Here is a 13,571-nt window from a genome sequence, read left to right on the forward strand (position 1 = left end):
TTGCCGGAATCAAATCAGTGCTTGACTGCGTCGACCCAGAAATGGCACCCCGACTTGACGGTAGAAGGCAAGGGTCAAATACCATCATCCAGAGGTGCAAGGCAGCGTGGGAGAATTTCAAGATCTTCAACCGCGACGCCATTGTAACCGTTGCTACTCATGTCCTTGCGGTTGCTCGGTCCCACTACCCAACCATCGACGTTCAGTCGATAGGGGGCGGTTTCGCCGAAGGACTGAGCGATGCGGAGACCCAGAAGCTGGAGGATGAGGTGGAGGACGTAGCGAAGAAACTGGCCGGCGACATAGATCTGTTTGGTGAGACAGATAGTAGTGACGTAGCCTAATGATCTGCTTGGCTGACATCATGTGTAATTTCTGCGCAATGCAATTAGAACGCGCGAAAGCGCAAGAACACTTATATACGATAAATGTTATAAAGTGCATGGGTATAGAGTTAGATTGTATTTCGGCGAAAAAATCTTCGTAGTTATGACCATAAGATATTTATACGGAGTATAAGTGGAGTCCGAGTAGTTAGTTTGCTACTAACCCCCATGGCCTTAGCTAGCCCATAGTCCATGATGTCGAGGGCGGAGCCCGAGCACGTGTACGGGGAACAGGCGTGACCAAGGAACTGTAGCCGACCACCCATAACGCAGAGCGTGGAGCCCGTTGCACTTGTAGGGAGAGATCAGAAACTGGGCCTTCTCCATAGAGAAAAGAGCGAAACGTATGCTACTCGGCAGTTATCGAAATGACTGTAGATGGCATAAACGTCAACCAAGCAATAAATCCTACTCTGAGCTCTCGGCCTCGGATAGCCCATAATCTATAACGTCGAGCGCAGAGCCCGTGCACGTGAAGGAAAAATAGGCGTGACCAAGGAACCACAGCCGACCACCCATAACGCAGAGCGCGGAGCCCGTGGCGCGTGTAGGGAGAGATCGGAGGCTGGGTCTTCTCTGAAGAGAACAGAAAAGAAAGTAGGCTGCTCGCTGATCGGCGAAATATCTTTAAAGGTTCACAGCGAATTATTCGGCGGTTTGGAGAAAAACATGTGGCGAGACACGTTGGTGATTTGGAGGAGACGTGTTTGGATAAAATTATTCGGCGTTTTTTGGCGAAAATGTGTCGGCATTTTGGAGAAAACGTTCGGCGTTTTTTGGAGAAAACTGTTCGGAGATTTTTGAGATTTGGAGAACTTTATTCGGCGAAATCGTGGTCGGCAATTTGGAGAAATTGTTCGGCGATTTTGGAGAAAACTATTCGGCGATTTTGGAGAAAACCGTTCGGCGATTTTGGAGAAAACCGTTCAGCGATTTTGGAGAAAACTGTTCGGCGATTTTGGAGAAAACGGTTCGGCGATTTTGGAGAAAACTGTTCGGCGATTTTGGAGAAAACCGTTCGGCGATTTTGGAGAAAACTGTTCGGCGATTTTGGAGAAAACTGTTCGGCGATTTTGGAGATTGTTATGGAGTATCGTAATGCTTCGGCGACCGTACGCGAAGATCGAAAGTTAAAGGGAAAAAATGGAGACAAATCATGAAGACAAAAACTTTATTCATCATAAAATGGAGAGTACATATCTAGAGCATTTCAAGGGTAGAAACGTATAAGGTGCTCGATGTGCCATGAGTTTGGAACATCAATCCCATCTAAGTCACATAAGCGATAAGATCCTGGTCGGGTGACCTCTTTGACGAAGTAGGGCCCTTCCCAAGGGGAAGAAAGCTTGTGCAACCCCTCGGTCTTTTGTTTTCTACGGAGAACGAGGTCACCGACGGAGAATGAACGACCTTTTACATTGCAGTTATAGTACCTTCATAGATCTTCTAGATACTTGGCTGTGCGGACGCAGGTGATCAGGCGTTCTTCCTCAGCCCGGTCAACGTCCTCTGTCCGAACAGCCGTGGCCTGCTCTTCAACATAATTTTCCACCCTGGGTGCTCGGAAGGCAACATCTGCTTCTAGTATGGCCTCTGAGCCATAGACCAAAAAATATGGAGACACACCGGTACTACGACTAGCTTGAGTGCGCAGTCCCTAGACCATAGCCGGAAGCTCTTTGAGCCATCTGCCCGGATGCTTTTCTTCTTTCTGATATAGCCTCTTTTTGAGGGCGTCAAGGATCATACCATTAGCCCGCTCAACCTGGCCATTAGCTCTAGGATGAGCAACGGAAACGTATTTAACGGAGATGCACCGGCCTTCATAGAAGTCCCAAAAATGATGGCCGGTAAACATGGTTCCGAGGTCGGTGATAATGCTGTTCGGGAGACCAAACCTGTGTATGATATCTTCAAAGAGGTCAACTGCTTTCTTTGCAGTAGCTGAAACGAGCGGTTTGTACTCGATCCACTTGGAGAACTTATCAATGGCGACGTATACATACCTGAAACCTCCTGGCGCTAGCTTGAAGGGCCCAATCATGTCCAGTCCCCAGCATGCGAAAGGTCAAGAAGCTGGGATGGTCTGCAATTCCTGTGCCGGTACGTGTATTTGCTTGGCGAAGAACTGACATCCTTCACAGCGTCGGACGAGGTCTTCTGCGTCGGAGATGGTCGTGGGCCAGTAAAAGCCAACTCAGAAAGCTTTGCCGACCAGGTTTCTCGAGGCCGCGTGATTGCCACAGGAACCAGAATGAATTTCATGAAGCAGCTTCACTCCTTCGTCTTGAGGGACGCACTTCTACAATATCCCTTTCTTGGCACTCTTCCTCATCAAGTTACCGTCTACCAACATGTAGTGCATACTTCGGCGAATTAGGTGTTCGGTGTCGGTCTTGTCGGCGGGTACTTCAGAGTTGGTGAGGTACTTGATGAATTGCTCCCTCCAATCGGTGACTAGCGAAGGCACCGCAAGTACCAACTGCTCGGCAGGGGGAACCTCCTCAACTTCCTTTTCTTCTTTAATGGATGGAACTAGGAGATCTTGCACGAAGACCCTCGGCGGAACTGCGGCGCGAGACGAACCTATTTTTGAGAGCTGGTCGGCAGGTTGATTTTGATCTCGTACCATGTGGTGGTACTCGATACCGTAGAACTTCCCTTCAAGCTTCCTGATTTCGGTGCAGTATGCGTCCATCTTCTCACTGGAACAGGACCAGTCTTTGTTGAGCTGGTTGATAACCAGCATGGAGTCTCCATACACCATGAGGCGTTTGACACCGAGCGCGACGTTGGAGACATGCTTCGTATTCCGCAGCGTTGTTGGAGGCCGGGAAGTGTATCCGAAGAACATAACGTAGCTTATCCTTGGTCGGCGTAATGAACAGAATGCCCGCACCGGCACCGTTGATGTTAAGGGCGCCATCAAAGTATATCACCCAATGCTCAGGGCAAGCGGCGGCGCTGGGCTCTTGGATCTCGGTCCATTCAGCGACGAAGTCAGCGAGCGCCTACGACTTAATGGTAGGTCTGCTTCTAAATTCAATGGAATAGGTGCCGAGCTCAACAGCCCATTTAATGATGCGGCCATTGGCTTCTTTGTTGCGAAGAATGTCCCCTAGGGGAAACTCCGTGACCACGGCGATCTTGTATTCGAAGTAATGCCGGAGCTTGCATGACGTAATCAGAATTGCGTATAACAACTTTTGTACCTGAGAATAACGAGTTTTTGGCTCATTGAGTACTTCATTGATAAAGTAGACCGGACGTTGCACCCTATAAGCGTGTCCGGCTTCCTCGCGTTCGACGACGATAGCTGTACTCACGACGCGAGAGGTGGCGGTGATGTATATGAGCAGAGTCTCATCTAGCCTTGGCGCTGTCATGATCGGCGGCTTCGTCAAGAACAACTTGAGCTGCTCGAAAGCTGAGTCTGCCTCCTCCGACCAGGAAAAGTGCTTGGAGGCCTTGAGGAGTTTGAAGAAAGGTAGCCCTTTTTCGTCGAGGCGTGATATGAAGCGGCTTAAAGCAGCCATACAACATGTAAGCTTTTGTATATCCTTGACACATGTCGGCCATTTCATATTGGTGATGGCGGAGACCTTGTCCGAATTAGGCTCGATGCCTCGAGCACTGAAGATGTAGCCCAGCAGTATACCGGATGGAACTCCAAAGATGCACTTTGAAGGGTTCAACTTCCATCGGTACTTGTTCAAATTGGCGAAAGTTTCTTCGAGGTCGGTGATAAGGTTGTCGGCTGTCTTGGTTTTGACGACCACGTCATCGATGTAGGCTTCGACGTTGCGACCGATCTGCTGGTCGAGGCACATCTGAATGGCCCTTTGATAGGTAGCCCCAGCATTCTTGAGTCCGAAGGACATAGTTTTGTAACAGTATGCACCGAAAGGTGTAATGAACAACGTCTTTATCTGGTCTTCTTCCTTGAGGGAGATCTGATGATAGTCGGAGTAACAGTCAAGGAAAGAGAGTAGTTCGCAGCCGGCGGTAGAGTCTACAACCTCGTCTATCCGAGGCAAGCCAAAGGGGTCTTTAGGGCAGTGTTTGTTAAGATCAGTATAATCAACGCACATTCTCCATTCTTTATTCTTTTTTCGAACGAGAATAGGGTTTGCTAACCAATCTGGATGATATACCGCACGAAATTCTAAAAAAAAGCACTATACCACAAGAAGATTTTTGGGCTTAGCACTATGAGAAGTCTAACATCTTCGCATATTTGTCTGTTCGGCTTATCGGATGCTGGTATATATGGAGACGGGAGACGACTGCAGCTTAGAAATAGGATAGATCGAGCAAAAGTTCGATTCCAGGGCGCTGTAGAAGGAATGGTGCGAGTTATGGAAAATTTAAGTTCCATAAAAAATCCATGTTCCCCTTTGGTGTTTGGCTAGGCTCTCTATATCGACGGGAGACGTCTGACACCACAAAAACATGGTGCCAGATGGGGGTGCTAGCTCATTATGTGGCGAAGCTAATTCTTGGGGCACACCCTACTTGATTGCGACTTAGCCAAATGTGTATGTGCTATGGAGAGGGAAATTACACAATTCTTGTGCCAGGTTCAAACTCCTGATGCCCGGGCTTGGTTAGCCAAGGTGATGAAGTCACTTAAACCTGAGGAAATCTCAAGGGTGGTGGTTCGCCTTTTGCGATCTGGCATGCGAGACGCAAGGCATTACATGAGAACCAACTTCATAGCCCTTTCTCCACACATAGGTTTGTTAAAAGATTCAACATTGAGCTAGAGACGATTAGGCCAAGGAACAAGGAGAAGCAAGCGGTTGGGGGTCCAGCACCGCACTGGATCAGACCACCGAGTGGTTTTGTGAAGATCAACGTGGATGACCTCCAAAAACTCATGCAAGGCTTCTACAGCTGTTGTGCCCGGGACGAAGATGGTAACTTCTTGGGAGCGTCTGCACTGGTGTTGGAGGGTTGTACCGAGGCAGAGGCAGTTGAAGCAGTAGCCTGCCACGAGGGACTGGCTCTTGCCAGCGACATTAGTCTTCATACCTTCAGGGTGGCAAGTGACTGTGCCAATGCGGTGAGAAGTATACATGGTGAAGGTTTTGGAAGATATATATGGTCCAATTGTAGCAGATAAAGTCCAGGAGGGAGAGCTTGACAAGAGTAGAATTTGTTCATGAAGAACACTGATGCTCATAATCTAGCTAGAGGCTCTATTAATTTATCGGTAGGAAGACATGTTTGGTTTGTAACTCCTAATAGAGTTTGTAATTCATATTTTGTTGAATAAAGAGGGGCCGACTCTTCTAAAAAAGAAAGTTACTTGTTTGGTTTTCTAGTTGATTAATTTATGAAGCACATTGATCCGGTGAACATAAATAAACTAAGCAAGGATCCGAAAGGAAAAGGTAAGGGCTATGACAAAATGCCCAAAACAAGAGGTACTATTGTCATCCTGTTGATGGCCAATTTCATATAAATCTTTCTTTAATCTATATATTATTTATATGTTCTTGTTCATGTGATAGAACCGTCCAATTTATACAAGATTAAGTATGACTATCCCGTTAAACACGTTGAAACGCGCATACCATCACTTATATAGACACGGTAGTCTGTCGAGTACCACGAAGGCCTCGATAAATCAACTTCATAACCAAGATCGTACTTGATTAAGCAAATACATATCACGTACACAGAGTTTGCAGCGGAAATAATATTACAATAGGGTCATAAGTAATTAATACAAGTTCAGTTTCAAATCCATTAGGTTAAAACAACATAACTTTGTAATGATTACCAAATCATAATTTTGAATCATATTGCTAGCTCTGATGACACCCTCCAACAAAAGCATAGATGAGAAGCAAATACAGAATAGCCGAGCCCACCGGTACTTAATCACCACCTTCAGCAGACATAACACTCACCTGCAACAGGGTGGGATAAAACCCTGAGTACTCAATTGTACTCAGCAAGACTTACCCGACAGAAGAAAAATGAAGACTCCAAAGATATGCATGGTTTATTTAGTGGAGCTAGTTGGATAGCATAATCTTTTGCAAAAGAGCTTCCTATGTAAGTCCTTACTTTCAAATTTTTAGCATCAAGTTCAATGAAGCCAATTATAGGTAAGTTTGCATCTATCCGGTAACAATTATTTGATTAATAAGTATCACAGTAGTAACCATATTCAATTATCATGACCAACAGAACCATCATGTTTCATCAGTTACTACAACTGCCGGACAGTGACCAAGTTTCTCACTAACTGGGAGAGATGGCGATTCGAATCGATTACATCTAGCTGGGCAATCCCAAACACACATCCGTACGAGCCCACATTAGCTCGCGTGGGTCACCGTTCACTCCATTCGGCGGTGAGTTTGGACCGTTTTGCAAAACTCATGATCCTGCATCCTCACATGAATTTCCGTAAGCCCGAAGCCCGTAGCAAACATGGTCTTGAAACAGTCCCCTTCCTTTAGGCTCTCCTCCCAGCAATGCTAACAGTCCAATATACTCAACCCGAATGAGCTAATCGGCTTCACGGTCACTCAGGCCCCTATTATGTGTTTGGTACCTTCAATCTCAACCAAGGTCCAACAACGAAGCGGTCCTTAAATGACACAGACAGGATCAAAGAATACATGCCTAGCCGGCATCAACAACAACCATAATATATAGCACCGGATCCCGTCCGGTCTCTAGTTATCCATTATCACCTGGTTGTTTTTCACGATAGCAAATATAGTCAACCGTGTTAGAGTAGCCACCTATGTCTCGCAGGCTATAGGAATCGCCCGACTGCTACCGGTCTAAGCATAGCTAAGCATAGAGCGACCTATACATACTAGTAATGATACAGGTATATATATTGTAGACAAGGTAAGACATGCAGCAACGGGTTTCAATTCAACTCCTATACTTAATGCACAATACAAAATATAAACTCAAGTGTATTTTAAAAGAGAGGTAGAAAGCTTAGAATGCACTGGGGCTTTGCCTAGGGTTCAACAATAAGTCAGTGTTTGTTAGATGATATTCGCTTATCGAGCATCTCTTGCCCGACATGTATTCCCAGGGTCCTCCCATCTTCTAGATCCGTTCACCAACATCGCCTTTTGGTTGGTTTCAGCACCATGTTCTTCACCCTTTCGTCATACATCTAGCGTACCTATATAATATATACAAAGATGCAATGCATGCATATGAGAAAGAGCAAAACCAAAACATCACGCGATTGCAAACAAGGACAAGTATAAGGTCATAACAAAATTGACGAAGGCACATGGATGAATAAAGTGCCAACTAAACATCACACGAATTTGTCATACTAAGATAGCAATAAGACAATACCGTAACATTTATTTATCAAGAACTAATTAAGTTTAGTATCAAACAAAAACACTAGGGTTGATGTGGGTAACACTAAATTTAGCCATGTCAATCTTGATCAAGGATCTACTACTAAACATACATCATAGAAATGGCAAGATGGTAATCAAATTTTAATTCTTTTTACTGAGTAGGTGCATATCTCTTCTCTGGTAGAGATGGCAATTATTTTTAATTCACCTAGGCATATTAGTTTTATGTATTTTTAGCACATCAACAGGGGTTCACAAAACACTATAGCATGATCATCAATCATTTATCAAAAAGGGTAAAAGTTGGGCAAGCATCAAGTAGCATGCATAGATAAGTTTGAAATTGCATTCCTTTTCTATCATTACCATATTCACCTTATATTTATATAATCAACAATGTACAAAAAGTCAAAAGGCCAGCTGCTGTATAAATTTAATTCCTAGAAAAATACAGCAGCACACATATGCTGTGAATAGCATATCACCTAAATTCCTCACATATATATATATATATATATATATATATATATATATATATATATATATACAAAATTTAGGATACAAACAATACAAGTTAAACATACAATTTACTAGAAAAATAGTACAACATATAAAAGTCGGCCAAACAGCGGAAATTATATGTTTCTGAGCTAGAGTAAGTCACTAGAAAACCCTGAAAATTGGTTTCATGAATTTTTGATACTTATGGCCCAAGATATCATTTTTGGAAGCTTAAAAAGGTATTTTTCTAGGTAAATAAAAACAATAAATAAAAAGGTGTCAAACAACAAATTTTATGATTCTAACATGTAGAGCACAACAAGACAAAACTAATAAAATTGGTTTCACCCAATTTGGATCTCTCTAGCTTAAGTTATAAATTACGGTTTACTCTTTGTGACACGTCCTGAGGTGGCCGTGTGGTGGATCCACTACAGAATAATAAAATAGTAAGAAATATTAGCACATGTTAGGGATTGGCTAGGATGGGATCCAATGTGGAGAAATATCCATATAACATCTCTCTACTGCTAGCAAACTTTGAATATCTATCCTCCGTAATCAACAAATGCTAATAACCAATTATTCACATCAAATTGTGTGGACGATTAAAGTGGTAGAAGATGTTTGGCTTTGGATTTTGATAATCAATTTCTAGAAGAACTGAAATGTTTGGCTTTGGAGTTTAATGTGTGCGGAATCCACAATCCTAAACAAATAATATGCCCAAATAACTGGTACATATGTATCGACTTATCAAGAGAACACATGCATGGTATAGTGTAGTAGAGAAAATTAGCAGTTGCCCATAAATCGATCGAGTGGAACAACCTGGAATCACTCGAACGAAGAAGCCCTGGCCTCCACACCCAAAATTGTTTGATTAGGTACGTACCGTGAGAAAATTAATCAACAAATCTGGGAAGAATAAATTAAGAGAAACGAGTGGGTAAATCTGCTTGTCCTCCTTCCTTTTCCATGACAAGAAATTCCATCGATTCGATTGAATTTATATATGCAAGAGGCAACAATAAGTAACGTGCATGCAGCTGGAGAAACTAAATCATATTGGAAAACACAGGCGGCAAAGTTAAGCCAGCAAAGAGAAGAGAGATATAGAGGGCTAGCTGCTGGCTATATCCCCATATATATCGAACGTACACTAAATAAAAAGGGGAAAAAAGAAAAAGAAGATACAGAGGTGCAGCAAAAGGCTAAAAATTAAGCGAGACATGCACAAATTAATCATCATAGCTTGAGAGACAAGTCCAACTCGTCGGCGCGCTCGACGACGCCGTGCTCCAGAGAGCTGCTCTTGCCGCGCTGCAAGGCGGCAGATTGCACTGCAGGCGCTTGATGCCCTTCCATCTGCCTGGAGGTGGTGGCGTCGGCCGGCCGGGCGCCGTGCGCGCGCATGGCGGCGGCGATCTCCCGGCGGCGCTTGGCTAGGGTGCGCTCGTACTTGTGCGCGTTCTGGTGGCCGCCGAGCGCCTGCGAGCTGTAGAACTTGCGGTCGCAGTAGGTGCAGACGAAGAATCCCGGAGGATCCGCCGCCACCGCCGCCGCCGAGAAGGGCTGGAGGCTGAGCTCAAGGTCCAGCTCCTGATGCTCCATTATAGCTAGCTAGAGTCTAGCTAGCTGCCTGTATGTGAGAATGTACTGTGTGGCGACTGTTGTGCGAGAGCTTAATATAAATACACGTACAGCAGCAACTAAGTACGTGAACCAGCCGGTGTGGCGCACGCTTTTCCGCACGTGTTTGGGTATGGTGCAGCGCCGCAACAGCAGCGGCCCAGGAAGGCAGGAACAAGTACGTCGCAGAAATGAGGCCACGATGCATGTCCTCCAGAGGATTCCTATCAGGGCCAGGGGCCGCCCGGCCGGGGAAACGTACACATGATAAGAAGAAGATTACTGGTTGAAAAGGAATTGTCATGCCACGCGGTCACGCGGACGGACGGACCAGAGGCATCTCTCTCTTGGGGAAACCAAAAGGCTACCTACTACAACTACCACAAAGTCTCATAAATATGGGGAAAAATTGTTTGCATTAATATTTTATTTCTAAAAACACACGCACCTACAGTTGTTCAATCGTCAGCTCCTATCGAGTTGTCTAGTCTTTGTTTATTTATTTATCTACTCTACTGGCCTACATAGTCTTTGTTTATTTATTTATTTATATATATAATATATCCACCATTTAAATGGGCGATCTAGTGAAGACGACAGAAAACAAGTTGCCTATTCATGTTTCCTGGACATGTGGGGGACGCAGACAATTACGATCATCCAGCAGCTCCTCCTCCCCCAGTTGTCTATTCATTTTTTAATCCACAGTGCCATTTGTACGCGCGATGAAAAGACGACAGAAAACAAGAAACAAAAGTTCAGACAGTTACTTTTTTTAGATTAGAGATGCATGGCAGGAGAGTACTTGGTCTATATACTGTCAAAATGTAAATCTTGCTTTTCAAGGTAAGATTAGTGTAGGTGTAAAATTACGCAATTACCTCTTCTCTGTCATTGTATAAATGGTTGTCTTCTAAAATGTTCTTCTCATGGATAGTAGTTTTTTTTGTCACGTAGGAATATTTTTAATTGTGGGTCCTATTAAAAAGGTGATATCTAACTCTATAATTATAATTTTTTTAAGATAAGATTTGAAAAGCAGGATTATATACTTTTGGGATGGAGGGAAATAGTAGGTTTGCTGAGTGCCCAGGGCACTCGGCAAAGCCTAAAAAACACACGGCAAAGGATTTGCCGAGTGTTACACTCGTCAAATGGCACTCGGCAAACAAAGACTCGCCAAAGCTGTCTTTGCCGAGTGTTTTTTGTCGAGCACTTTGTCGAGTGCTAAAACGGACACTCGGCAAAGACTTTTCGAAAAATATAAAAAAAACCACCGCCGCACGCCCTTGGCTCCCCCTGCCCCCCCCCCCACCCCCACCCCCGCCGCCGCCACCACCACGCCCATTTCCCATTTCCCGAAACTGTGCCGCCACCACGCACCGCGCCGCTCTCGCCGCGGAACACCGGGAGGAGGTCTGGGAACACCGTGAGGTTGTGGAGCACCCCGGGCGCCGCAGCCTGCGCCACCAGGGTGCCGCCTTCGTAGGCGGACAGGAGTGTCGCCACCCCTGCCGCGCGCGGCCACGGCCGCGCACGCGTCCCGTGACAACGCCGTTGGCGGACTCGAGCGAGCGGCATAGGTGCGGCACCACGGCACCGGCCTCCTGCGCCAGGGAAGGCTGCGCAGTGTCCGAGGACGCCAGGGCAGCTAGCGCGGCCACGGCATGCTCGCGGAGGTCCCCGCCGTAGCCAGCGACGGAGTCAAGCAGCGCCGCCACTGCGGAGACGGCCATGGCGACGGAGGGCGCCGGCAGCGCGGCGGACGAGAGACCACGGAAGCCATGCGGAGCCGGGAGACGAGGGCGGAACCGGAGCCGACGAAGGAGGGGCCTGGCATGGGCGCGGCGAGTCGACGAGATGGGAGAGCGAGGCGGCGGTGAGAGCAGAGCAGCGAGACGATGTGGAGGTGGCTGAGCCTGGACGTGTCAGCGTCCCCCGCGGTGGACACGGACAGCATCGCCCCGATGCAGGCACTGGGGCCACCACCGTCGGCCCTAGCCATAAGACCGCCGCCGACCGGCCACCAACACCGGTGAGCACTAGGGCACGGGTATGGGCCCGCCTGAGCCAACCTAGGAGGCCGATGCCTCATCTCCTTTTCCTGTATACGTGTTCTCTAGAAGAGATAAGGGAGAGAGAGAAAGGAAGGAGAGGGGGCGGCACCAGGAGAGGGTCGGGAGACTTTATAACGCCGAGTTTGCCGAGTATCGGATCGAGGACACTCAGTAAAGCTGTCTTTGCCGAGTGTCTAGGGTTTTGGGCACTCGACAAATATATTAGTTATTTTTTCATTTCCTTATTTTCCATAACGTGTTTTTTCCTTTTTTGTTCGATGCACTTTGAAAATACCTTGTCAAATTGACTCAACAATATATATATGATTTTCTACTAATATGATTCTATTATTTTATGCGGTTACAGCTCAAATTTAATTTATATCAATTAAAATTCCATAATTGCACTTAATAAATTAAAATTATCAAACGGATCAAAAAAATTACAAAAATTTCACATGAAACAATCTATGTTCTCTATTTCCTATACAAGAAGTTTTGAAGTCAAACCCCAATTCGACCGTCATTTTGACTCTAAATCTTACCGTTTTCTTCTAAACGCTACGATTCTTCTTCCGAGATGCTTCGGTTTGTAAACATCGTATGTGACAAATTGTGCGAAACCTTCCCAACTTTTTACCACAGCCTCCACGTATGATATCATCATATCATGACAAATCTCATGAATTTCAGACTTCGTTTGCTTTTTTTAGAATTTAAAAACCATTTGGCCACACGTTCATGGTCGTGTTTCCTGAACAAGATGTTCAAAAATTCTTTTCATTTCCCGGGTAAGGCCTCACACTGGACTCAATAACATGATATCATTTTTCTACTCATTTTATTCTATTATTTGAATCACTTTCTGTTCAAATTTGACTTATACCGAAAAATTCCTTGAAATGCAATAAATTAATTAAATATAGCAAACAGATCCACACATATATACCAAATTTTAACATGGAATAACATGTTGTATGTGGAGAGAGTAGAAAAAGTTTCAAGGTTAGAAGAGAAAAAATATGAAATTATTTGCCGAGTGCCAAATAGTTACACTCTGCAAACATATTTCTTTGTCGAGTTCCAGACAATTACACTCGGCAAACATGTTTCTTTGCCGAGTGCCTAATTTTGCCAAATGTTTTTTTTTTCTAGTTTGCCGAGTGTCGAACTTTACCAAGTGTTTTTTTGTATCGTTTGCCAAGTGCAATTATTTTGCCGAGTATTTTTTTCGCAGCACTCAATAAATAACTTGTTTGCCGAGTGCCTGAAGAAATATACTCGACATACATAAAAATATTCAGCAAAGAGCTGATTTCCGCTGGTCATTGTGGTGTGGTCGCAACTGCAGCTGCAGCCTGCAGGCAGCGCGCGCGTAGTACATCCTGCAAAAAGACAGAGCGAGAGCGCGGGCCAGTCCGTCGCCTGTCATGTTGCACCGGCAGCCGTACGTCACCGTCGCCGTCGACGTGTTGTGTGTAGCCCGCGAGTCGGCGTTCACCGTCGCGCTCAGGGTCGTCATTATTAGCCTGGCCCTCTTTTGCCTCTATTAGGTTTGGCATCTGCTGCTTCCTCACAGCGTAATAATGAATATAGGTACAAAAGTGATCACTGTGCACAGCGTAATCAAGGCCTGT

At 45.4% G+C, this 13,571-nt stretch overlaps 1 protein-coding gene across 1 annotated transcript; it reads right to left on the reverse strand.

Annotated features, from left to right (window-relative positions):
* Nucleotides 1-9,493: 9,493 nt before the first annotated feature.
* LOC136498323 (zinc finger protein 2-like) lies at nt 9,494-9,866 on the reverse strand. The gene has a single exon (XM_066494270.1). The coding sequence runs from the start codon at nt 9,857-9,859 to the stop codon at nt 9,494-9,496; it is 366 nt and encodes a 121-aa protein (XP_066350367.1). The 5' UTR covers nt 9,860-9,866.
* Between the last annotated feature and the right edge of the window lie 3,705 nt (nt 9,867-13,571).

Source organism: Miscanthus floridulus, chromosome 1 (assembly GCF_019320115.1).
Source record: "Miscanthus floridulus cultivar M001 chromosome 1, ASM1932011v1, whole genome shotgun sequence".
NCBI lineage: Eukaryota > Viridiplantae > Streptophyta > Magnoliopsida > Poales > Poaceae > Miscanthus > Miscanthus floridulus.